At 49.1% G+C, this 25,616-nt stretch overlaps 2 protein-coding genes across 9 annotated transcripts in view; both read right to left on the bottom strand.

Annotated features, from left to right (window-relative positions):
• Positions 1–18,516, bottom strand: part of LOC133234159 (myeloid-associated differentiation marker-like) — a 70,728-nt gene extending 52,212 nt beyond the window's left edge. Inside the window, exons 1-2 of one of the 3 annotated variants that reach the window (XM_061394378.1) lie at positions 18,432–18,516; positions 17,535–17,612 (exon numbers count right to left, since the gene is read on the bottom strand). The gene's annotated coding sequence lies outside the window, so the exon portion shown is untranslated. Of the gene's footprint in view, positions 1–17,534; positions 18,014–18,431 lie in introns of those variants that run through there. The other 2 variants (XM_061394379.1, XM_061394380.1) reach the window with 2 other exon arrangements.
• Positions 9,178–25,616, bottom strand: part of LOC133234162 (myeloid-associated differentiation marker-like) — a 58,493-nt gene continuing 42,054 nt past the window's right edge. The window contains exons 1-4 of one of the 6 annotated variants that reach the window (XM_061394385.1): positions 18,432–18,448; positions 18,020–18,181; positions 15,076–15,202; positions 9,178–13,214 (exon numbers count right to left, since the gene is read on the bottom strand). In XM_061394385.1, the coding sequence (XP_061250369.1) occupies positions 12,176–13,075 (900 nt within the window). In that variant the 5' untranslated portion in view covers positions 13,076–13,214; positions 15,076–15,202; positions 18,020–18,181; positions 18,432–18,448 and the 3' untranslated portion in view covers positions 9,178–12,175. Of the gene's footprint in view, positions 13,215–15,075; positions 15,203–18,019; positions 18,513–25,616 lie in introns of those variants that run through there. The other 5 variants (XM_061394383.1, XM_061394382.1, XM_061394386.1 and 2 more) reach the window with 5 other exon arrangements.

The following is a 25,616-nucleotide window of genomic DNA, read 5'->3' as shown; positions in this document are numbered from 1 at the left end:
TTTCTTTAATCTCCATTTTTATGCTTCTGTTAGTGCACAGCCGCCTGATTCAACTATGACACATACATATAGCCTATCACTTCTTTGGGGGATTCTTTTGCCATAAAATTTATTGCAGAAAGTTGGTCCAAGTTCCCTTTGCTGAAAATCATGTCCTGGATTATCTATTAGATATACAGATTTTTTTGTGGGTTTGTGAAAGGAAGGAAGGGAGGAGCTAATCCTTGTGAATTACCTATTACAGAGGGAGGTTTCTTTGTATAGGTTAGAGATACAGGTTTCTGTGTATATTTGAAAGGAAGAAGGGAAGATGATCCTTCTGGATTATCATTGTCATTGTTGTTCAGTTGGCCAGTCATGTCCGACTCTTTGAGACCCCATGGACTGCAGCCCGCCAGGCATCTCTGGCCCTGAGCATCTCCTGGAGTTTGCCCAAGTTCATGCCCATCACCTTGGTGACGCCGTCCAGCCTTCTCATCCTCTGACACCCTCTTATCCTTCCGTTCTCAATCTTTCCCAGCATCGGGGACTTTTCCAGCGAGCTGATTGTTTGCATCAGATGACCAGAATCCTGGAGCTTCAGCATCAGTCCTTCCAATGAGTATTCAGGGTTGTTCTCCCTTAAGATTGACTGGTGTGATGTCCTTGATGTCCAGGGGACCTTCAGGAGTCTTCTCCAGCGCCACAGTTTGAAGGCGTCAATTCGCTGGTGCTCTGCCTTCTTTGTGGCCCCGCTCTCACAACCACACATGACCAATGGGGAGACCACAGCCTTGACTATATGGACATTTGTCAGCAGAGTAATGTCTCTGCTTTTCAATACACTCCCTAGGTCTGTCATAGCTTTCCTGCCAAGAAGCAATCATCTTCTGGTTTCATGACTGCAGTCACCATCCACAGTGATCTTAGAGCCCAAGAAGAGGAAATCTGTCACTACTTCCATACTTCCCCTTCTATTTGCCATTAAGTAATGGGGCCAGATGCCATGATCTTAGTATTTTTAATATTGAGTTTTAAGCCAGCTCTTTCACTCCCCTCCTTCACCCTCATCAAGAGGTTCTTCAGTTCCTCTTCACTTTCTGCCATTAGAGTGGTATCATCCGAATATCTGAAACTGTTGATGTTTCTCCCAACTATCCTGATCCCAGCTTGTAACTCAGCAGCCCGGCCTTTCTCATGATGTGCTCAGCATATAGGTAAACAAGCAGGGTGAGAGCAGTCAGCCCTGTCATCCTCCTTTCTCAATCTGGAAGCCATCAGTTGTTTCCTGCAGGGTTCTAACTGTTGCTTCTTGACCCACATACAGGTTTCTCAGGAGACAGGTAAGTTGGTCTGGTATTCCCATCTCTCTAAGAGCTTTCCCCAGTTTGTTATGATCCACACAGTCAAAGGCTTTAGAGTAATCAATGAAACAGAAGTAGATGTTTTTCTGGAATTCCCTTGCTTTCTCTATGATCCAGCGAATGTTGGCAATTTGATCTCTGCTCCCTCTTCCTTTTCTAAACCAGCTTGGACATCTGGAAGTTCTTGGTTCGCATAATGCCTTGCATGCAAGTAAGATTTTAAGCATGATCTTATTAGCATGGGAGATGAATATAACTGTCCAATAGCACATCTTTATTGCTGCCCTTCTTGGGAATTGGCATGAGGATTGACCTTTTCCAGTCCTGTGGCCACTGCTGGGTTTTCTGGATTTGCTGACATATTGAATGCAACACATCAATGGCGTCATCCTTTATCGTTTCAAATAGCTCTACTGGAGTTCCATGGCATCCACTAGCTTTTTAAACAGCAGTTGATGAGTTTCTCATGGCAAGTCTACTGGGGTGGTTTGCCATTCACTCCTCCAGCGGATCACGTTTTGTCAGAAGTCTCTGGTATGACCCATCCTTCTCAGGTGGCCCTACACTGCATGGCTCATACCTTCATTGAGTTATACAAGCCCCTTGGACACAACAAGGCAGTGATCCATGAAGTGGGGATTATCATTACAAATTCCTGCGTATATGTTTTTCAGGATCTCTGATTTTATCCCTGCCCCTTTATTGTTACTTTTTTGAGACTGATTCTTTGTGTTTGAATTCTCAGCAATCTTTTTGTGTTTTACATTGGTTCCTTTGTAAATTTTTAAAATTTTGCCTGTAAGAGAAATCAAATTCTTTTGTCTTCCTCTGTCTAGCTGACTTCATGTAATGCATGATTCTCCAAGATCCAGTCTTGTTGTGACTGATGTCACACTTCAGTGGTGGCTGTTCATGGGTGAGGAAGAGTCCACTGTGTATGTATGTGTACCACAGTTTCTTTAATCTGTCGGTGGACATTTTCCCATGTCTGTGTCTCAGCTGCAGTGAACGTTGGGGAGCATGTGTCTTTGGAATGATGGTTTTCATAAGATAGATGACCAGATGTGGCTATGTCAGATCCTAGGCTTGACACCTTTGAAAGTTTTTTTTTTTTTTTTTCCCCCTGGCATAGCCTTCCTTTCTGTGGCTGTTGCCAATGTCAATTCCAGAGACCGAGTCAGGTGGGACGCCGGGAGTAGACATGGTTTGTAGACATTTTAGAATGGCCATTCTGACTAGTACATTGTTATTTTGATGGCATTCCTCCTGTAATAATTAGGGGTGCTGAGCATCTTGTCCTGTGTCCCTTTGGAGATTTTCTTCTCTACTTTTCCCTGAAAGTATGTGAAGAAAATTTACCTGTTACAGTTGGCTTCTGAAAGTCAGTGTGTTTGTAATTTATCTGCAATACCTGCCCCAGGAACTTTCCTGAGGGCAGCTGCCATTAGCAGCCTAACAGCCCTTGTGAATTGGAGACACCATTATGCACGTGTTCAAGTTGTAGGTACAGGAAATGCCCACAAGGCGGCAGCACTTCTTCATTCCAACTCTGATCCTCCTGCAACCCGAGCCTTAAGGTGAGTCGGCCTCCTGGGCTGTGATTTAGAGTGGAATGTGCATGAGCAAACACTCCAGAGCTTGTGTCTCACTAATTTTTCCACCTAAAGCTTCACCCCTCCCCTCCAGACTCATCCCAACTTGGGCCACAGCCCCTGCTGAGGTGCCTAGGAAGCTGTAGTCTCATGAAGGAACCTTGAATTGGGGACCCCAGCACCAGGAGACCTGGAGGCTAGGTGATTTTTCCAAGGTCCTTGAAGTCAGAGGGTCATGCCAGCATCCTTTGGGTATCTAGGGCATGGGGTCCCAGCCAGAGAAACAGACAATACCGTTGTTATAAGGCTCTAAATTAAGCGCATCCTTCCCAGTCAAGACCAGTGTCCCATCCCAGTCCAGCCATGGGAACCAAGCCTCCTCAGACTCCAACGATGGGATAGCAGCCCAAGTCAGGGAGACAGGAGGGTATGAAATAGATATTGCTTTTGTTTCCTTTCCTTTTCTGTAACCTCATGCCATTGCTATGTTGCAATATGGTTGATTTGAGGTTTTATGCTTGTTGTCAGGGTTTATACACCCTTGATTCAGTGATGACATATCCATATAGCACATCTGTTCTTTTTTTGGATTCTTTTTCCATAACGGTTATTGCAGAAGGTATAGGAAAGTTCCATTTGCTGAATATCAGATCCTTGTGAAGTATCTATTAGAGACACAGATTTTTGTGTGTGTGTATGTCAAAGGAAGGAATGAGGGAAGGAGATAATCATCATGGATCTTCTATTACAGATACAGATTTTGGTGTATATGCTGAAGTAGTGGATTTCTGTGTATTTGTCAGTCCCAAGCCCCTGTGAATACAACCTGGTCCTTAACTTTAAAAAAAATTCTGTGTTTGAATTCTCAGAGGCTTCTTTTGAGCTATGAATTAGTTCCTTTTTTTTTTTTTTAATCTTTTTTTATGTTGCCCTGGAGATTCTTCATCTGGTATTTTCTTCCTTTGTCCGGCTGATTTCATTTAGTGTATGATCCTCTAAGGTTCACCTTTGTGATGACCAATCACATAATTTCATAATTTCAGGTGTGGTTTTTATGGCTGAGTAATAGTCTATGGCAAATATTTTCCCATCTTGTTTAAGCTTTAAGCTGTGGGTGACACTTTGTGGTTCTGTGTCTCGGCTGCTGTGAGCAGTGCTGCAGTGAACGCTGGGGTGCATGTGTCTTTTTGAAAGATGGTTTTCTGGGGATATACTCCAAGTTTGGGAATGTCAGAGGCTGTAGTTAACTTGAAATTTTATTATTTTGGGGGGGGATGCAGATTGTTGGCCGTTCTGACCATATAGTGGTATTTGTGTAGTTTTGTCATTTTTCCTATAAGTAGGGATGCTGAGCATCTTGTCCTGTGTCTGAGTTTTTTCTTTTTTTATTTCCTTAAAGGGCATGAGGAAAATTTACCTGTTGCAGTTGTCTTCTTGAAAGTCAGCTGTGTTTGGAATTTATTTCTGCAATACCTTCCCCAGGGCCTTTCCTGAGTGCTGCGGTCGTCAGCATTCCCAAAGTCCTTGTCAGTTGGAGGTGGCATTATCTGTGCTCAAGTTGTAGTTTCAGGTAATGTCCACAAGGTGGCAGCACTGTTTCGTGCCAACTCTGGTTCTTAGGGATTCCCTGGTGGCTCAGACGGTAAAGAGTCTGCCCTCAATGAGGGAGACTCGGGTTCGATTCCTGGGTCAGGAAGATCCCCTGGAGAAGGAAATGGCAGGCAAGCTGAGACTTTGGAAATTGACTTCCTGGGCTGTGAATTAAGAGTGTAACGTGCCTGAGCAAACACGCAAGGCCTGTCTCACTGCTACTTCCCCTTAACACTTCACCCTCTGTTTCAGACTCATCCCAACCTGGGGCACCGCTCCCTGCTGAGGTGCCCAGGAGGCTGTACTCTCAGAGGCTTCAGCTGGGGACCCCAGCACCAGCGGACCTGGAGGAGGGTGACTTTTCCTGGGTCAGAAGACACCCACTGGGCTGCTCCAGGGCCACTGGGACCCTGGGGTCCCCCCAGTCATTTCCACTCTGCTCCCCACCCACCCCAGTTCGTGGAGTATCCTCAGGGCTGGCCCGTCCCAGGGGTCCTGCAGGGGTCTCCTCTTTCAGCTCCTGCCCTTAAAAGGGGTCTGATCATCCATCCATCATCACCCCCTCCCTGAGATGCCCTGAAAACCTCCACATCAGCATCAGACAGAGCATCCCTGTTCATTTCCAATCCCTTCTTCCAGCTTGGAAGCTGCTAACCAGTCTCCCAGGCCAGGAGAATCCTCACAGGTAGGACTACTGCCAGACTCCCATCTGGATGGCATCTTTAGAGCTTAAGAGTCAAACATTATGTTAATTTATTCTGTGGTTCCCCCATGATGCTCCATCTTGGAGTCATGCTGGGTGGGTGTCCCCTGTTCCAGTGGAGAAGAACCACATGTTAAGGCAAAATTAGGGGAGGGGATTCAGAATAGTTTCTACTTCCCATGTCATCTTGTCCCCATGGCCTTGCTCTCATCCCATGGTTCCTCCCTGTTAATCTCTGATCCCACTCCTCTGGGTGGGGCTGTGTCCCCTCAGATGGCAGCTCCTGCTAGTGATGCTGCAGGGAGGACAGGCCAGGACATGTGTGTCTTCAGGTTTCTGTGGAAGGAAGACCTGCAGCTGAGTCCTGGGTCCCAGAGCTCGAGTTTGGTCCTGGGCTCCCACCCATGGGCCCTGCTGACTTGTGGTCCTAGCCAGAGGGAATCACACAATACCAGTGTCACAGGAATCAAAATTAAGGGCACACTTCCCAGTGTCGTGATGCTCCGAGTCCAGCCACAGGAACCAAGCCTCCTCAGGCTCCAGGGATGGGGTAGGAGCCCAAGTTAGGGAGGCAAGAGGGAAACGAAATAGATATTGCTTTCATTTCCTTTCCTGTCCTGTAATCTCATGCTTTGCTGTGTTAGAATATAGTTGATTTGCGGTTTTGTGCTTGTCCTCACAGTACAGACGCTTTTTGAGTTATGACATATACACACAGCATATCTGTGCTTTCTTGGATTCTTTCTCCATAATAGCTATTGCAGAAGGTAGGGGCAAGTGTCAAATTCCTTAACACCCTGAATCCTGTGAGTCCAGGATGAAACCTCACCTTCCTTTCCCAACTACATCTATGCCCAGGCAGGAGGCATTATTTCCTGAGGTGATACCCAGCTCCGAGGTCCATTCATCACATCTTGAAGTTGATGCCCCAGCACTAGGGAGCTTCCAGGCAAAAGTACAGCAGGAGTGATGGGTGCCCCGCATGGTGACCTTCAGCACCTCATTCCTGCTCTTGTTTGTAAAAAAAGGAAGCAAAAGTGGTGTACTCTGAAGTCTGAGAAAAATAGGTTGGAAATCTGATTCTGTCATTTAGTAGCTGTGTGACTAAGGACTTAACCTCTCTGTGCTTCAGTTTTTAGACCTGTAAAGCAGGAAAATCTAACAATTCGCTGGGCTCTTCTGAGATATTACATACAAGTCATCCAGCACCATGCATGTCATAGCTCAAGCTACCACTAAATGTCAATATCTGGTGATTATTCTCTGCACAGTCCAGTGACCTAGCAGAGTGCACCTGTCCTGTGCTGCAGGGCCTGGCCTCTAAAGGAAGAGCATGCACAGTGTACGTAAGGAAGTGTCCATACCAGAGCAGCGACTCACATTAGGATCAGCTGCATGTTGCTATTTAGATCTGTGTCTGGGTCCTGCTTCAGCTCCAAGGAACCAGAATCCCTGGGGGTGGGGAGTGAGGCAGATGGGTGGGGGTAGGGTGGCCCTGTTGACCTTCAGATGTTTCCAGTGCCTAACACCCTGGAATGCCCTGAGGGGCTTTCTCAGCACCTTGGTATTTGAGCATCGTGTTCTCACACTGGACCAGGATCAGCATCACCTGGGGGGCTTCTGGGCCCCATCCCAGAGTTTCTGACTCAGCAGGTCTGGGGTGGAACCTAGGCATCTGCATTCCCAATAATTTCCTGTTGATGTTCTGCTGGTCCGAGGACCACACTTTGAGAAGCACTGCCACATCAGGCAACCATGATGTGCAGCCACGGATTAGCAACTGGCCTAAGAACTGAGCACCTCCAGAGGGATTCTGGTGACTGGTCCAGCCTCGCCCCTGCCATCTCCCTGGGCTGCCTGTTCATGCAGAGAGGGGGCACAGCTCCACAGGACATGTCCCAAATAGCCCACTGCAGGGATGAGGGGCTCCAGGTAAAGTTAAGAACCCAAGGGATTCAAATCCAGGCCCATCTGACAGCAATGCCAGTGCTTTTCATTCAGACAGGTTTCCAGAGCTGGTGCTTTGCATTCCCACCTATGACACCTGGGAACCAGTGTGAGAACCTGGGAACCAGTGTGAGAGGGCAGGGAGGTGCAGCTTGACTTCTCAGGGGTCTCTGCTGTAGGCAGCTCTGTGTCTGGCTGTGGAGTGGCCACCAGGTGGAGTCCTTGGACCATCTCTCCCCCAGGCTGACTTGCAGGGAGAGCCAGCCTGAGGGACGCTCTGGCAGGAGGCGTGAGGGGCTGGGTCTCCAATTTGGTTAGGGGTGGCTCCAGGGGGCGGCTCCAGGGACCTCTAGATGCCCTCTCTCAGCCAATGAGCTGAGGTTGGGAGAGGCCTGGGGCAGTGTTGCAGCCTGGTGTGGAAGATGACCCCAGGATTCCTGCCTCTCAGCCGGGGTTTCTTCTAGAGTTTTAGGCTTTCTTGGAAGGAGTGGAACCAGGATTCCCAGAGGAAGAGCTTTCAAATCTCTAACCCTGCCTCCTGCTTCTGGCTCAATGCAGGGTCAGTTACCCTTGGCAGATGCCTTTCAGCCCAGCTGCTCATGTCTGTGAAGAACAGCCACCCTCTGTTCCCAGGTCCTGGAGCTCCAGGGACACCTATCAGGATCTTGTTTAGAGCCCTGAGCTTGTCCCTCTGTCAAGATGGAGTGTCTTCATCTCTTCATGTCCACCTATCCCCAGGGTTTAGGGCTGGGATAGAGAGACAGGGGGCTTCCCTGATAGCTCAGTTGGTAAAGAATCTGCCTGCAATGCAGGAGACCCCAGTTTGATTCCTGGTTCAGGAAGATCTGCTGGAAAAGGGATAAGCTACTCACTCTAGTATTCTTGGGCTTCCCTTGTGGCTCAGCTGGTAAAGAATCTGCCTGCAATGTGGGAGACCTGGGTTCGATCCCTGGGCTGGTAAGATCCCCTGGAGAAGGGAAAGGCTATACCCACTCCAGTATTCTGGTCGAAGAGAATTCTATGGACTATATAGTCCACAGGGTCACAAAGAGTCAGACACAACTGAGTGACTCACTTTCACTAGAAGGACAGGGGTGCAGAGATCACCCTGCCAGTCAGTCCCAGCTTTTCATCCATGGGGTCCCTCAGTGGAGGCTGGAGTTGTTCCACTTGACAGACCTCCCCCACCCAGGATCCTCTGTCTCAAGAGCTCAGGCTAAGGGGGAGCTGGCAAGCCTACTGGTTCAGTCCCACTGCACCGGGACTCACTGGAGTCTACAGAAAGGAAGGGTGGCTTTGTAATAAGAATTCTCTCTATGTGACTAGCATCTGTCCTCTAAGTGAAAGAAAGGCTGGACGACCGAGATCACAGCTGGGGCTCCCCTGCTGTTTGGAAGCCCCAGGAGCCTGGCCTGAGGTGCAGCCACAGGAAGGACAGGACCTGGTGGGCAGAGACTGGAGATCAGGCCCTGCTCAGTGACTCCAGGGCTGGAAGGTCCTGAGCTCTAGCCCTGTTGAGGTTCTAGTTTCTCATCTGTAGACTGGAGATTATATAACTCTCCTAAGGCTGGTGTGAAGGTCAGAGACAATGATGTGAGGGGCCAGGGACAGAGGGGTTCCCGGTGAAAGGCAGCCTTGAACAAAGATGAACCTGAGATCCATCCATCCCCTCACCTGCACTCCTGTGATTAGCTTCTAGCTGCTTTGTCTATTTCCATTCTTTTCCTCAATGTCTGCTTGTGCTGAATGCAAACTGAAATAACTCTGGTGGGTTCTCTTTGTTATCTTAAGATGAAACACAAACTTTTAAAATGTCACCTCCAAAGCTTTGCAAGCTCAGACCATTTTATACCTCTTCAACCTCATCACCTCCCTCTCTGGGAGGGAGTTTGTGTTTCGTCTGATTCAGGAAAATGTAAGAAAATGAGAGTTCTTGCACTGAACTTGCAAGAGATAAATGCATACATGCTCATATCAGTAAAAAAATTCATCAATTGTCAACTCAAAAAGAAGTGAAAAGTTTTACTCAAATCAACAAAGAATTATAACCAGGGAGACAGTCTTTCAGAAAGCTGTGAGAACTGTGCTGAAGAGTTAAGGGTTGGAGACAGTATGTGTGTGATTTGGGTACATGCAACCAAGCATACATCTTAGCCAAGTTATTGTTCTTCGAAAGGATCAGATACCAGAGTTAAGGATTTAGTGTTTTTCTAAGTATGGGAAGATGCAAGAAACTGGGTTCATAAAAATTTCTCCTAAAAATATCTATCTTCCTCTGGTTTCTTTCTGGTTCTGCCAGTCTTGCTACAACATAAAGTGCTTCTTCCTGATTTCCACCCTGAATTCATTTCAGGGTAGCTTACTTTCAGGATAGGTCAGTGACTGCAGTGGTTAATGACTTGATTCTTGTAGAACCCAGTGGTGGGCAACATTTTTTACTACTCAATATTCTCCATTTGTTTCTGTCTTATTTCAGCTAAAGTTTAGGAGGTGTTTTTGACCAATTTGCCCTAGGATGCTAGGAATGCTCATTCCCTGGTCAGGTAAAGATTTCATTGATAGGCTACTCAGCAAGCAATTACTCGTCTAGTCTTGGTAACAGTAGCCAAAATCCTCTGGACCAACTGTCTTACTAGTCTGTCAGCTCCAGGAAATGATTCCCTCCTGTTGCTTCTTCCCATATCCAGAGTCACACTATTACAATCAGTGATCTTAGAATTATATATACATCAGGTCAATCGTTTCAAGTCTGTTAATCATTAGTTTTTTCAGGGGCTCAATAACACATTGTGAAAGCAAGAAACAAGAATCTTGTCAAACAGGAAGAATAGAAGTAATAAAGTAGTGACATTAATAAGGTCATTTGTAAGCAGTAGTATTTTCTAAGGAGTTACATGGCTGGGCCCAGAACAGAAATATTGATCTTTATGGTGGAGCAGGTGTTTCTGTCCTTGTGAAGGTAGGTTTTATACACAATGCAAATACACAATGCACACCAGAGGGGAGGGAGAAGGTTCAAATGGGCAGAGAAAATATTTATGTTTAAATTTTTCTTGTCTTGTCTTAAAATAGCAAGTCTTTTTCATTGCTTCTTAAGTTTTACCGGCCATGGAAACTGCCTCCTGGGAGCCCTCCCCCTCCACCGCACCTGCCTGTGGGTGAAGATCCCAGGCTTCCTCCCAGCACAGGACTGAGGGGCAGCAGCGGGGGTCCTTCCCCGCCCCTCTCCCACAGCTCTGCTTGCCGGGTCCCTCTGGGCCTGCTGACACCAGGATGCTGGGCTCTGAGGCTTTGCATTTGAGAGGAAGAGAGGAAGAGGCCTTTCGGTGCCTTCCCAGTCACCAGTTCCTATAAACAAACTGCTACTGGCCTCAGTGCAGTGGAACCCATGGGCACATATACAGGTACACACAGAGACACAAACACCCACTGAGCCTGTGCACACAGGCACACACCCTTAAAGAGAGGTGTCCAGGGGCTTTCCTGGCCCCTTTAAGGGTTCAGGCACAGGAAGCTGGCACTGGGGTGGGCCTAACCTCTTGTGTCCCAGGCTGGGCCACCTGTGACCCAGGGTCTCGTCCAGGTGTGGGTGGGGCATCAGTGGAAGGGGCTCCACGAAACCCAGGTTTGGGTGAGGGTGAAATTGGATAGGATCCTTCTGAGCCCTAGGCAAATTTGGGGCAATTGGAATATTTGGATTTTGTGGAAGTTTTTCTTTGTTTTCCTTCATCTTTATATTGAAATTGAAAAGAACACTATAAATGTGGGAAGGGGTACAAGTCTTTCTCTGTGATTAAGAAACAGACTATGTGATTGAGCAGAGACAATGATGGACACGAAAAGCTCTGTGGAGTTTTTCTAAACTATATGTATTTATATAGATCACATTATGCTTCAGCATATGTGTGTGCACCACATACTCAAGCCATGCAGTTTCTATGACAATGACATCAGCATTGTCAATGCTGTCAAATGCTACCCCCTCAAACTGCCCACTGAAGAAAATTTGAAAAGAAACTTTCCCCCTTTACAAATAGGGTCACCTACTAATTTTTGCTGTCTTGATCAGAAAAAAGAAAAGAATAGGAAAAAAGAATAGCAAGCTAACATCCCCTTTAAGGCTGGCAGGACCATGCTCTTCTCCCTGCAGAGGAAGGACCTACTGCTTTGATCACCGAGGCAGGAGGGCTGCATCACCATCCCTCACCAACACTGCAGACAGGTGTCTGCAAGACCTTGTGCTTTTTTTCCCTAGATCCTTTTTACTTTGCCCAGAGAGGAGCTGGATTGGTTAAGACACTTCTGTTAAGACACCCTCTAGGCAGCAGATAATTAGTAAGCCTGGGAAAATTCTCCAGTCAATCTCTGGTGGGGTTGTGCAACAGGTTGGGTCTCAATCTAAGGTCTCTGCTTCAAGTTTCCTGTCCACTTGACATTATTGACCTCTAGAGATTTTATTTAACTTAAAGGGGAGGTGCACTGTACAGCCCCCTCCACTAACAGAAATGAGGACCTACCTACCCCCAACACTCATACACCCCCCATAAACACACCAACTATTACCCCCAGGGGGACAGACACACTTTGGCAATGAGGCCCCTCCGGAGGCCCAGGGTGTGAACAGCTGCACAGAGGGTTGTGTGCTGTGGAGTCCGCACCTTAGGAGGCGGGAGGGGGCGGTGGACACAGAAGGAAGGAGTCTCAGGTCCCTGATGGATCAGAAGAAGGAAAATGGGGAGAGGTGGTCAGGACACAGACAAGAAAACCAGAAAAGGGCCAAAAAATAGAAAATATAGAAAAAATGAGAGAAGCAAAAGAGAATGTGGGCAACCACACAAGACAGGAAGGAGACAGAGGAACAGAAAAGAGAATGAGATGCATGGGGAAAGATGTGAGGAGGGAAAGGGGAGCCAGGAAGAGGGCATCAGAGGACGTCAGAGCTCAGTGAGGATATCTCCTGTGAGCAGAGGATCGGGAGTCTCCAGGCTGGTCCTAAGTCCCTACAGAGACCGGCGGGCCCAGTACCCCAGCTCAGCCACGTAAATCAGCAAGTTGATGGCTGTCAGGACAGCCACAGCCAGGCGCTGGTCCCAGGCGCACATGAGGTCGTCAATGCAGCTCACATCGCTGGACCGCTGGGGCAGCCCGCCCAGCTCCTCATAGAACTGGTAGAGCAGCCAGAGGACAAGAGCACTGATGTAGAGGAGGACAGAGAACACGGTGAGCACAAGTTGGAAAATGGGGAAGGGGATTGGCAGCCTGTTCTCCCATTCGCCCAGATTCAACAGGATGGTTACTGCTGCTGGGATGAAGCAGATGGAGTACACAGCCACGCAGCACTCCAGGGCCGGCTGGTGCAGGTATAGGGAGGTGTTGCTGAGGAAGGCAAAGATGACACCAGCAACGAAGGTCTCCAGCACGTTCAGCAGGCCTGGCACAGTGTGCACGTAGCAGGGGATCTCTTTGAGCTTGTAGAAGTTCCACACGCCCGCCATTTCTATGGCATAAAGCACTGACGCGATGCAGGAGAATGCAGTGGCAGCGACGGCCCGGTCCCACTCAGGGCCATCAGGCAGGAACTGGACGTAGGCGATGGAGTAGATGATGGAGGCTGAGAGGCAGATGAGGGCGGCATAGCAGGCAAAGGTGACGGGAAAGTTGTACCAGTAGAAAGGAAAGCGAGGCTGGAGATCGTTTAACTCAATTATGACTATGAATAGGGTCACAATGAAACAGATGCACCAGCAGGACATGAACCAGTTACCTATGTCCCCTCTCCAAATGCCCATGTCAGCCACCAAGGAGAATGCCACGCAGGTGGAGAAGAGCTGCGGCACGCGGAGGAGCCAGAACACTCTGTTCACGTAGAGCCAGTATGGGAGTGTCGCCCTGGTGCTCATGGTGTTATGAATGTCTGGCAAGTCACAGTCACCGGTCTGGCAGTGGTCTTCACTGAGGACCCACCAAAGAAAGATCCGGCTCCAGAGGATCAGACGCCTACAAACGCCTCAGGGCTCTGTGACGGCTGAGGCTCAGGACCTGTGGAGTTGGAACCGATGGCTCAGACACTCGGGTAAGAGCACAGCTGCTCCAAATGGTTCTCCCCACCCATCACCCTTGGCCTTGTCAGGAGACTTGTCTTATCCCAAAGCTCCCAGCTAGTTGTGGTCTAGCCTCAAACCATGAACATTGTGGATCTCTCTAAGCTGACCATTATTTATGGAGACACAGAGACGGATGGTCCTTATCTTTAATCCCAACCCTTCAAGTCTCTCAAAATTGAAAATGAATATTTAAAAAATTGTTTGGTAACAAAATTCGGCCCAAAGAGACATGAGACAAATTATGATCTTTTTTTATTTTACTCAATGTGACTGTTCAAAAGTTCAGCTGCCAAAACACTAATGTGTATGATTACAAGGTGCTTTCAGACCCCAGTGGGGTGTGATGTCATGTAGAGTAGATGTACTATGTCACCTGTATGGAGCTGAAAATTCTGAATTCTAGAGAATATCTGACCCCAAGTGTTTCAGAAAAGGGACTATGGAGTGTCCTTTTGACTAACCCCATTTTACAGATGAGAAAACTAAGGTAGGGGAATTAAGTCCTTCCCTAAGATGGCATGACCATGAAGTTGGAACCCCAGATAAATATACCAAAGCCATGGGCATGAACTCTTTGCTCTACAGCACACATGGCAGAAATCCCCTTAGGTGGAGCCCAGGACCAAAGCCTAGAACACAACTTCAGGGCCACAGCCTCCTTCCACAGCAACCTGAAAATACATGAATCCAGGCCTCTCCTCCCTGCAGCCATCACTAGAAGAAGCTGCCATGTGAGGGGACACAGCCCCACCCGGAGGAGGGCAGCTTCAGAAGTGAACAGGGAGGAGCCGTGGGGTGAGAGCAAGGCCGTGGGGACAGGATGAAATGGGAAGTAGGGACTATTGTGACTCCCCTCCCCAATTTTGCTTTCACATGTCACTCTTTTGCATTGGGTCAGGGTATCCCAACCTAGCATGATTCCAAGGTGGAGTGTCATGGAGGAACCAAGGAACGAAATGTTAAAATGCCAGCTTTTTAAGCTCCAAAGCAGCCATCCACGTGCAAATCTAATCCTTTAAAGGGCAGGAGCTGAGAGAGGAGGCCCCTGCAGGACCCCTGGGAGGGGCCAGCCCTGAGGATGAGCCCGGGACTGGGGTGGAGGCGGGGGCGGGGGGCAGAGTGGAGATGACTGGGGGGATCCCAGGGTCCCAGGGGCCCTGAGGCAGCCCAGTAGGGGTCTACTGACCCAGAAGGGATGCACGCATGGAGCCAACCTTCCCATGGAGGAGGGGCCGGGACTGGAACTGAGACAGGAGAACAGGGGCCTGAAGGGGTTTCAGGGCTGTGACAGGGACACATGGCCAGAGTGTCAGGGACCCTGGAGACCACGGAATTTCCCAGGTCACCACCCAAGACAGTCCCTCCAGCCAGAGCTGTAGTCCTGCTCATACAGGGGCTCCTCCAGGGTCCAGTGTGTGGGGGGAGTGTGCCTCTCCCAGCCCGCCCCCTCCGCAGGGACAGCCGCCCTGTTTCCAAGGGACTATTTGCTGAGAGGCCCCCAGGGCTGAAGGGCCAACAGCCTGAGCCCCAGCCAGCTTCCTGCCATCATGGGCCTTGTTGCCTTTGCTGATAATAAACCCTGGGACAAGCTGAGGCTGGAAAGAGAAACAGAGAGAAAACCTGAGAACCTCCCTGGACTCACAAAGCTCCTTGAGCCCCATTGCAGGGGAGCCCTGGAGCCTGCTGGCCTCCTAGTGGGCACTGCCAGGGTGGGAAGGAGCACTGGGGTGAGGGAAGGAGGGATTGTCATGCTCTTTGTACCCCAGTTTGATCCCAGTTTAATTACTTGAACTCACCCTGAAATTCCACCTACGATAAGAGACAACTTGAATGCTTTGAATCCATTGAATGCATCAGAGAGAGCATATGGAGAAGAGGAGGCATGGGGGTTCCAACCGCGTGACCCTGGGTCAGGCCTGTGCCCTGGAAAACAGGAAGTGGAAGTTTGTCTGAGTCTTCCAGCAGCCCCTCCTCCACTCTAATCTGTGAGCCTGGACATGGTGCCCCTGTCAGAGCACAGCCGATGTGGCTGAGCCCTGCCTGCCCAGCAGCCAGGCATGTGGACTAGAAGACAGTGAGCTGGGAAGGTCATGGCCAGAACAGAGGAAGGAATGAGGAAGTGCCAGAAGGGCAGAGAAGGGTGAGATGGGATGGACACTCAGAGTGACAAGGAGTAGAGCCTTCATAGCTGGATGATCATGGCAAGCTACTCAATAGAACCTCAGTTTCCCCCTTCTGTTCAATGTCTCTATACCTATTTTGTGTCAATTAAATGAATAAAAGCATGTGACGGGTTCATCAGAAAGCCTGTCACATGGAACCCTCAATCTGTGCCAGCTACCTCCCCACCCCCCTCACAGAGGACCCAGAAGGCCCTGGCTCTGAACATCAGCACATGCAGCTTGATTTGCTGCAGATCAGGGGCTGCAAGCCAGTTTGCACTGCAGGTGGACTCTTGATGTGTTCAGTTTCCACCACAGTTTCCATCAGTGTTTTCATGAAAAAATGATGTAGAATCACTAGCATTACTATTTCTTCCCTGAGTGTTTGGTGGCTGCACATTGTTTTAATTTCACATGAAAATTCGGATTACAGCTCCTTTTCAAGCCTCAGGAGATACAGTGTCACCTGATTTTGTTCCCTTGGCAGTGGGGTTGCTGGAGATAAGTAGCTGCTAGCCTCTTTTCTTTATATTGTTTTCCATCCTCATCTCTGTTTAGTATTTTCTATATTTCTCTCATTCTCATGTATAACTGACATAAAGCAAGACTATTATCATCTCTCCTGTGACTGGTTTCCTGTCTTCGACATGGCCAAGCTTCCTGCCTGCTCACAGGAGCGTCCACCCCTCCATCCAGAGAGCATCCATGTCCTCAACCTCAACCTCAGCCTTCAATACATTTCAAATGCTGTAAAATCACGTGTAGACATGTGTGTACACACAAGCATACATGTTTGTACATACATGCATACATGTTTGTAGGGAATATCTGTATCTCTTTTCCTGTTTTGTCAACATGAGACCACGTCTTCCCAGACCATCTTGCTTTTGCACCGCCCCAGACAGGTGCAGCTGGTCCTCTCCAGGGATCCTAGTGCTCTCCATCCCCTTATTTCCTTCCCTCCTGGCTCCTTGGGCATCAGTGGACCCTCCCCTGTGAGTCTCAGACACGGGGACATAGGATGTGACAAGGGATCCTGGGATCCAAGTGACCACCATGCTATAGGGCAGGAGGTCAGCAAGTTTTTCTGAGAAATTTTCTTAAAAATATGACAAAGAATATATTTTTCATTTCTGGAAATTAAATCTGGTTTCCTAGATCTGCAACAAATTATCACAAGCCTGGCAGCTTAAAACAGCAGAAACCTGTTCTCTCACAGTTCTGGAGGTCAGCAATTTGAAACAAGGTGTCAGCAGGGCTGCTCTGTCTCTGATGCCCCAGGGGAGGGTCCCGCTTTGCCTCTTTTAGCTTCTGGAGGCCCTTTAGCTCGTCCCATGTTACTGAACTCTGATGATGTCCGATCATCCCTCAAGAAGCCAAACACCGAGAGATGAGTGCTGGGCTTTGCCTGGGACGAGGTGCGGCTCCCCCACTGTGAACACAATCATCGCTCATGTCTGTGCATCAGCCCATGTTGGACGGTGGTTTGAAAAAAATACTCATGAACATTTCTACCTTTTTTTGTGCATCAACTCAGAGGATTTGTTTTTTTCCAGTTTAGTAGGTCTGAAGTGAGAAAAAGATTGTATCAAGAGTCAGCCACTGACTCTTCTCCTGCACTGAAAGCTCCTGCAGGGAATCGTCTCAGTGGAAATCCACCCCTGGCGCGCCCCCACCCCACCCCCACCCCAGGGGACACACTCTGGCCAAATCAAGTGATCTGTCCCGTCTTAAAAGGAGAAACTGCTTCAGACCTCCTTTCTTCCTCACACTGTGGTGACGCTAAGGCTGTGTCCCGCCAACACACTAGAACCCCTCCTCCTTCCGGGGACTGGAGTTGGGGGGAGGGGGGCGCAGATGCCCAGGCAGCTCCTGTCTCGGGCATCAGGACTGGAACCACAGAGCTGGGGCTGGATTCAGTTCCCTAAGAAGCTGACCCCTCTTCTCCCTCCCTTGCCTGCAGACTCCTCTGTGAACGCGGCAGGCTTTTCACAGTTTCCTTTCCTTTTTGCCTTTAATTTAGTGCCCTTGTTGGAAGAATCCTTACTATGGAGTAACAGGAAGACCTGCGCATGGAGTTCCCTCCCACTTACCAGATCTTGACAAAAGAGCTCTAACTGCAAAATACTGGAATAACTTAGAGATCCATGCAGGAACAATGTTCTTCACAACTGAAGACATACACGGGCAAGGTTGTATTAAAAGTAGAAAACCACTTTTTTCTTGATACAGGGTCATACTGTTAGGGGAACCACACTGACACAACCACCCACCCCGTTCAGGAACCCTAGTAACCACTTGTATGAGTTGTCTTACGATAGGAGGTCCCGGTAAGAAACACGGAACTAAGAAGCCACCACCAACCAGAAGGGTTCAGGAAAGGTCGAAAGGAGACAGCATGTGTCTGACCACCTTCCGCAATCCTTTCTGGCATCCATCCTGGCTGAACAAGGTGGGCACCACCAGGAAGGACTCTGAATCAGAATGATTGGCTATGGACAACCCGGAGACTAATCCCATCACCATAAAACCCAAACTGTGAGCCATGTGGCAGAGCTGTTCTCCTGGGTCCCCTTACCTTCCTGCTCTCCGCCCCGGTGCTGTTTCCCAATAAAAATCTCTTGCTTTGTCAGCGCATGTGTCTCCTCGGACAATTCATTTCCGAGTGTTAGACGAGAGCACAGTTTCGAGCCCTGGAAAGGGTCCCTCTTCTTGCAACAATACCTCTAGTTTTGCCAATCTGTCAAGATGCGTGCCAGTGGACTTGTAGAAGGGATAGATGTAGGTCCCTTCCCCCAACTTCACTGGCTCCCCCAGAACAGATTTCAAACAAACAAGCAATTCTTCCTTGGGAAGAGAGTGGTACAGAGTCACAAACAAGCCATTTCCCACTTCTGCAGTGTCCAACTGGCCCCAAAGTTCCAAACAGCAAAGAATACACACGAACAGGTGGGAAGGGGGGCTCCTGGGACCCACACCCCTCTACTCACTCAGTCAAGAGCTCTGTGCTCCTTCAGAGGCCAGTTTCCTTCTCTTAACAGAAAGTGAAAGCACCCTGTGAGCAAGGCGTGGGGAGGGGCAGGGCTAGTTCCTGAATCTAGCAAGTTTGGCAGCTGCTGGAGAAGACCTATAGATCTTCCTGGGAATAGATGGTACTCCACCCTGTCTTCCCAGTGGCACTCTGCTCCTTGCTCTAGGAAGACAGGGAGGGGCTGGAGACTTGGGGACCTGACTCCTGCCTGGACACTCAACATTGTCCCCCAAGTCAGGCCCAGCTGCTTGTCGCTGAAGAAGCCAATACAGAGAGCTAAGTCTTGGGTTTAAGAAAAGTAGCTTTATTTTAGGGAAGCCGGCAAGAAGGTGTTTTACTGCCCAGAAGAATCAACTCCCAGCAGGGCAAGGCTCAGCCGGGATTTATACAAGGAGGGAAGCAGGAAACGGCTGCAGGCTGCATGCCGGGGGTGCGCTGTGCTTCTATTTTGGGGGACTTTACAGTAACCACCAGGAGCCTTTCTGGGCTGAGAATATGTGGTCCTTACTTTGTTCAGATCAGTACATCAGTTCGAGGGGTCAGTGGTTGTATATTTTCTAGAGAAAAAAGAATTGAGGCAAAAACAGAGCTTAACTGGCAAAGCAAAACTGAAACCAGAAAACATCAAACTCTAAGTATTCATAAGCCTTTGGTTGAGTAACAAGCAAGGTTACAAACTGGTGCCGGTGACCTGCCTGACCACCATGATCACCATGTGCCTGTCCTCAGGCCTGGGCACCAAGCCCATCGTGGGCTTCTTCCTCCACTTGGGGCAGCTGCTCTCCATCAGTATGCCCTTCTCGCTGGCAGCCAGTGAGGGGGGCATAATTAACTGGTGCATGTTCATGGTGCGTCTGCTTCACCGTGACCCTCACCATCTTCATAGGGGAGTTTTGTGGGCTCCCTTCTCTTGGGACGGCTTTCTCTGCACCCATGCCTTTTATTTCTCCATCTCCTGCCTCTCAACGTCCATCGTCTTTGGCACCACCTACATCAAGTTCTTGCCTCCAGGCTCCACCCGAACCTGGGTCCTCACTGCCACTGCATTCGCCTTCGTGGCTGCTGTACTCTATGCCACTGAAGCGTTCTGCATCATATCCAGCCTGGAGGCATGGTCTGGTTCAAGCCAGCCTTCCCAGGCCTGCTCAGGAGGCCAGAGAACTATGCTGACTGGCTCATCATCGCCTTCATCAGCAGGCCCCACCAGTATCAGCAACAGCCAGCCCTACATTCGTGGTTGTGTCTTCAAGTCCCTGGGGTTCTTCACCAGCTCCTTTTTCGATTCTCCAGAGATTGGTTGGGGGTGGAACTTATCCCAAATTCCTTTAAGATGCCCTCTAGGCAGCCAGTGTAAGGCTGAGCATCAGGTGGGGCCCTGGGATCCAAATTTTCTGCATCAGGACTCTTGCCCATTGGAAATCAGTGACCTCCAGAATTTTTTCTTTCTTTCTTTATTTTTTTTTTTACTTAAAGGGGAGGTGCACTATACACTCCCTTCTATTGGGAGAAAGGAGCCCTGATGCCTAGCTACCTACCTTCACTCCTTCTCGTCCTCATCCAGTCCGATGGCTTTAAGATTCCACTCAGTTGACAAATACACCTGTGCACCAAGTGTGTGCCTGGCAGTTTTCTAGACAATGGAGAGAGCAGAGAAGATAACCAGTAGTTCTCCCCTCATGGAGCTTATCCTCTAGGACACAAGATGGAAAATCTGAGAACCAATGTGTAATATCAGGTCAGTTCAGTTCAGTTCAGTCGCTGAGTCATGTCCGACTCTGCAACTCCATGAATCGCAGTACGCCAGGCCTCCCTGTCCATCACCAACTCCCAGAGTTCACTCAGACTCACGTCCATCGAGTCAGTGATGCCATCCAGCCATCTCATCCTCTGTCAGCCCCTTCTCCTCCTGCCCCCAATCCCTCCCAGCATCAGAGTCTTTTCCAATGAGTCCACTCTTTGCATGAGATGGCCAAAGTACTTGAGTTTCAGCTTTAGCATCATTCCTTCCAAAGAAATCCCAGGGCTGATCTCCTTTAGAATGGAATATCAGGTCAGTGGATGATAAATACTATGATAAAGGGAAAACAGGTGAAAAAGAGAGTTAATGGAATGCAGGGGTGGGCAAGGCTGCTATTTTAGGTGGTTGGAGGTCAGGCCACTCTATGGATGTGACCCACCCCTCACCAAGAGATTCTGATTCATTGGAGCTGAGTGAAGTGAATTGGCTGTATAATGATAACTCCCCAATTCTGGCCTCCAGAGCTGATCTCTACAGAGACCCTGAGTCATATGCAACTGCCTCCTGATCTCTCCCTCTGGATGTCTCAGGATGCCTCACACTCGCCATGTCTGGTCCCATCTCCTGAACCCCCCTAGCGCCAACACACACAGATCCTTCCTTGTCTTTCCCATCTAAGATGATGGCACCACCTTCACAGATGCGCTTCACAAAATACTGTGAATCCACACCACATACACACACACACACACACACACACACACTCTCTTCCTCCTCTCTAGAGCATCCACTTGATCTTGGTCCAGATCCATCCAGCCTTCTCACCTGTGCTCCCCTCATAAGCTTCTCACTGCTTCCTCTGTTTTCATTCTTTCCCTCAAAGTCAGCTTGGGCTGAACTCAAACTAAGTTACCTTTGACCACTTTTCTTTGCTCCCTCAAACTGCACAGTGTCACCTCCCTGTATGTTCGCACCCCTTTCTACCTCTCCAGCTTCATCACCTCCCTCCCTCCAGTCACTGAGAAGTACTTCCAATTCCTCTTGGTCATCTCAGGGCCTTTCCTGCTACATGTCTACACACACCCCAACCCTGAATGGAGACCAGAACTCAGCCTGGAACATAGTAGTCCTGTCCAGTCAACGTCACTCTGAGCCTCAGTTTCCTCATCCAGAAAATGGAGATAATAGCACCAGTTTTTATAAATTTATTTATTTTTTATTAAAGGATAATTGCTTTACAGATAGCACCAGTTTTTAAAGGTGAAGATTCTTGATTGCATCCTTCAGAAAACACCTCTAGCAACTTAGGCAGAGAATGACTGTCCTAGAAGGCTGCTAGAGAATTATTAGGGAGAGATGGGCCTGAGAGCAGGCTTAGACCAGGAAGGAGGGGTGCTGGGCAGCTGGGGCACAGGCAAGGGCAGCTGGTCTAGCCACCATGGCCCCTGGCAGCAGACTCTGGATGCTACTCAGGCCCCAGCAATAGGAATCCGATCTGACCTGGTGTCTGTGTATCACCTGCTCCTTAGGTGTGTGTCCAGACTTCACATGGCGGCAGGTCAAATATTTACCTGACCTTTGAGTTTCTTATTGAGGGTGAGGCCCAGTTTTCCATCGAGATTCACACGATGGGGACATCCTCAAATATGAGGTGGGCGGAAGTTCAGGTTCTCAATTGTTCTTCTCCCTGGAGATGTTCATCAAACACGACCATGGGAAAGTTGGGAGAATTAAAAGAGAACAAAGGAATCACTGATTCTCAAACATTTCCCCTAAAGGCAGAAGGGATGGAATGTATCCCGGTCAGGAGGTCCAGGCAGGAAGGGGCCTGAGGTTGTAAGCTCGCATTAATACTTATTCAATAAACTTCTGCAACGTACCAGGCCTTCTGCTCAGCACTGGGAAAACTTCAGTGAACAAAGGACAAGACACCTCTGCTTTGTGGATCTATATTCTAGAGTTTATCTTTGAAGCCTCGTGTTTTCCATGAAAGTAAATGTGGGATATTGCATTCCTTTTTATAATACCCCATAATAATATACTCTTAACATATCAGACTTGTTTCAATACAAAAGTAACAACTTCCTACTAATGGGCTGGTGGCTGAGCCATCCTATTTGCGTCAAGATACTAGAAGATGAGGTCCTTATGTGCCTATATTTAAGCACATTGTGGTTGACACATGAACAAAGCTGGATCAGAGTACATGTGATCGGGGGGAGTAGAACACAGGGGAGCCAAAACCTGTGAGAGAGGAGCAGAGGGTCCGAGAGATGATGGAGGGTTCTGGGGTCCTGCCAGCCTCTGACAAGGTCCAGGAACAGACTATTCAAGAAGCATTTCCTGCCCAAATAGCAGAAAGAACACCAGGCTTTCTTTTAGGGGTTTTCCCTAAGAAGTGGTCCCACACTAGCAATGGGAGTGTTACTGGGGGCAGTGGTTTGGGCTGATGGGCCAAGCACTTGAGGGATTTATGGAATCAGATGCTGGTTGGAGTGGAGGGTGAGGAGATGGGCTTGAACTAAGCTCCCCCACCCCCACTGCTTCTCCATTCCTTGTCAGAAGCAGACCCAGAAAAGACCAACTGGGCAAACCTCACCAGCCCAGCCTGGCTCCAGAAGAGACCTCAGGTGACAGCTCACAGGCTCTGTCGGCTGAGAAAGGGGCCCTGAGGACTTGGGCTGCAGTGGGGCTGCTGTGGACACAACAGTTACAAGAGGTCGTATGTGTTGTGCTCACTGCAGGTCGAGCTCTGCTGTGGATTCATTTGTTCCTCCCAGCAGCCCCTGAACTATGTTCTCAGTCCCCATTTTAACAGGCACAGAGAGGTCAACCGATCACCTTTACAGAGGTTTAGGTGTCAGAGCTGGGATTTGAACACAGTCATGTGGGTTTAGGACCTTAAAATCTGCTTGGGTTTGATTTGTACCTTAGACCCAAAGGGACAGAGTGGCCAATATGTTTTTCAGCACCAACAGACTGACCTGGCGACATCACCTCCATTTCATTCATCTTCAGGGATATTATTATTGTCATGCCCATTGTACAGATGATGATTCTGAGGCTCAGAGACTGTGTTATGTTTTTTGCTCAAGTTTACACAGTCACTTTCTGTCAGAGCCCAGATTTGAATACAGGCCTGTCTCCCTGCAAAACTCAGAAAAAGAAAAGTGTTAATCGCTAAGTCGTGTTTGATGCTGCGACCCCACAGACTGTAGCCCTCACAGGCTCCCTCTGTCCATGGAATTGTCCAGGCAAGAATACTAGAGTGGGTAGCCATTTCCTTCTCCGGAAGATCTTCCCAACCCAGGGATAAAACATGAGTCTCCTGCGTTGCAGGCAGATTCTTTACCATCTGAGCCACCAAGGAAGCCCCAGCAGGGAACAGAACCTCAGTAAATGCTGAGCCCCTTCCCTCTTCCCTGGGTCCAGGATTCATCTCCTGGCTCCCGTGTGTCCTGGTCTGGCTCTAGTGCCCCACCCAGAGGTCCTGTGGCCAAGTTCCTATACACTTCCAGACCACTTCCTGGAAGGCCAGACCACTTCCTGTTGGCAAGCCAGCCAGAACATGACAGAGAGAGTCCAGACCCTAGGGAGAGACTGATTGGAGCCTGGCCTGAATCTCCTCGGCCCATCAGTCTTCCTAGAGACTTTTCCACAGGACAGTGACACAGACAAGGGCCACACGGATTGGCAGTCGATGTCTGGCTCCCGGGTAGGTGCCTGAGTCCTCCGGAGAGCAGGGTCCCTTCTCTCTACTCAAAGGTGGACTAGGAAGGTTGATTCTGTGATTTTTCCAAGCTGGCCAGAGAATGGAAACATCTGTGCCCCGGGCTGTGTTCTGGATGCAGCTCAGGACACAGTCTGGAGGATGTCAGCTGGAGTCACCCCGCAAGGGGGAAGCTCTGGCTGGCCTTCAAGGAAGGAGACTCTGGCCACTGCCCCAGGAGACAGGGAGCTCAGGTCAGGCAGGGAGCAAGGGAAGGGCCTGAGGCTTGGGCAACGGGAGGTCTTCTCCATCAACTGTGTGTGCTAAAGGGCTTGGAAAGGCCCTGGCCACTCAGCAGGGAGGATTGGGGACCACAGCTCCCCCTCCTCAGACCCCTGGACCCAAGGTGCCTCCCTTCTGTCTGCTTTGGAGACAGGCCTGTGTGGGCATCTCTCAGCTTCTCCTGCAGCCTTTCCGTGAAGGCTGCAGGAAGCATGGAGACCATCTGCCAACTATCCCTTCCCTGACTCTTCTCCAGTTGGTATATTTTTCAAACATAAATTTTAGTTTTTTAAAAAGGGAATCTTTGCCTGGTTCAAAATAAAAATATTCTGAAAAAGCCATGTTCTGAGAAACCTCACTTCTACCTGTGGCCCCATCCACTCTCTCCTCAGTTCCCCTCCCCGACCCGGCCCACGTAGCTATTCCAATGAACTCAGGGGAGTCCTTCCTGTGCTCCTTGATGCAAGTCAAGTACATACAGGTGTATTTAATATTATTTCCCCTCATTTTTATTATATAAAATATAGTATACTCCATGTTGATTTATATCTTAACTATTTTTATTTCATGTATCCTGGAGATATTTACTTATCACTGTTGCAGAGTATTCCTTCTTGCACTACATCACTGTTTATTAATCCGCATCCTAAAGATGAACACCTGGGTTATTTTCAATCTTTTCTATCTTACTTTTGAATCTGATCTTGAGTGGGAGCTTGATTTATGCCAGGCTGCTCTGATCAGGAGAAGGTAAATGGGGAGAGGTGGTCAGGACACAGGAAATGAGAAAAGCAAGGATGACCAGGAAAGGGGCGAAAGGTACAAAAATGTAGAAAAAATGAGAGAAGCAAGAGAAAGAAGCAAAACAGAATGTGGGCAACCACACAAGACAGAAAGGAGACAGAGCAGAAGGGAAGGAAATGGAAAAGAGAGTGAGATGAGTGGAGAAGTACGCGAGCAAGGGGAGAGGAGAGCCAGGAAGAGGACATCAGGGGCCAACAGAGCTCGGTGAGGAGCTCTGGGGGTCAGGAACACTGGGTTGGTCCTCAGTCCCTACAGAAACCTGGCGAGCCCAGTACACCAGGTCAGACACGTAAACCAGCAGGTTGATGGCTGTCAGGAGGGCCACAGCCAGTCGCTGGTCCCAGAAGCACATGTCATGGTTGAGCCCATTGATGCGGCCCATATCACTGGACCGGTGGGGCTGTCCACCAGACTCCTCATTGAACTGGTAGAGCGGCCAGAGGACCAGAGCGCTGACATAGAGGAGGACAGACAGCAGGCTGAGCACAAGTTGAAAAATGGGATACAGGCTGGGCAGCCTGCATTGCCATTTGCCCAGGTTCAGCAGGATGGCCAGGGCTGCTGGGATGAAGCAGATGGACTACACGGCCACACATCACTCCAGGGCCGGC

The sequence above is a fragment of the Bos javanicus genome, chromosome 21 (genome assembly GCF_032452875.1).
Source record: "Bos javanicus breed banteng chromosome 21, ARS-OSU_banteng_1.0, whole genome shotgun sequence".
NCBI lineage: Eukaryota > Metazoa > Chordata > Mammalia > Artiodactyla > Bovidae > Bos > Bos javanicus.
This window is presented reverse-complemented; position numbering and strand designations above follow the sequence as displayed.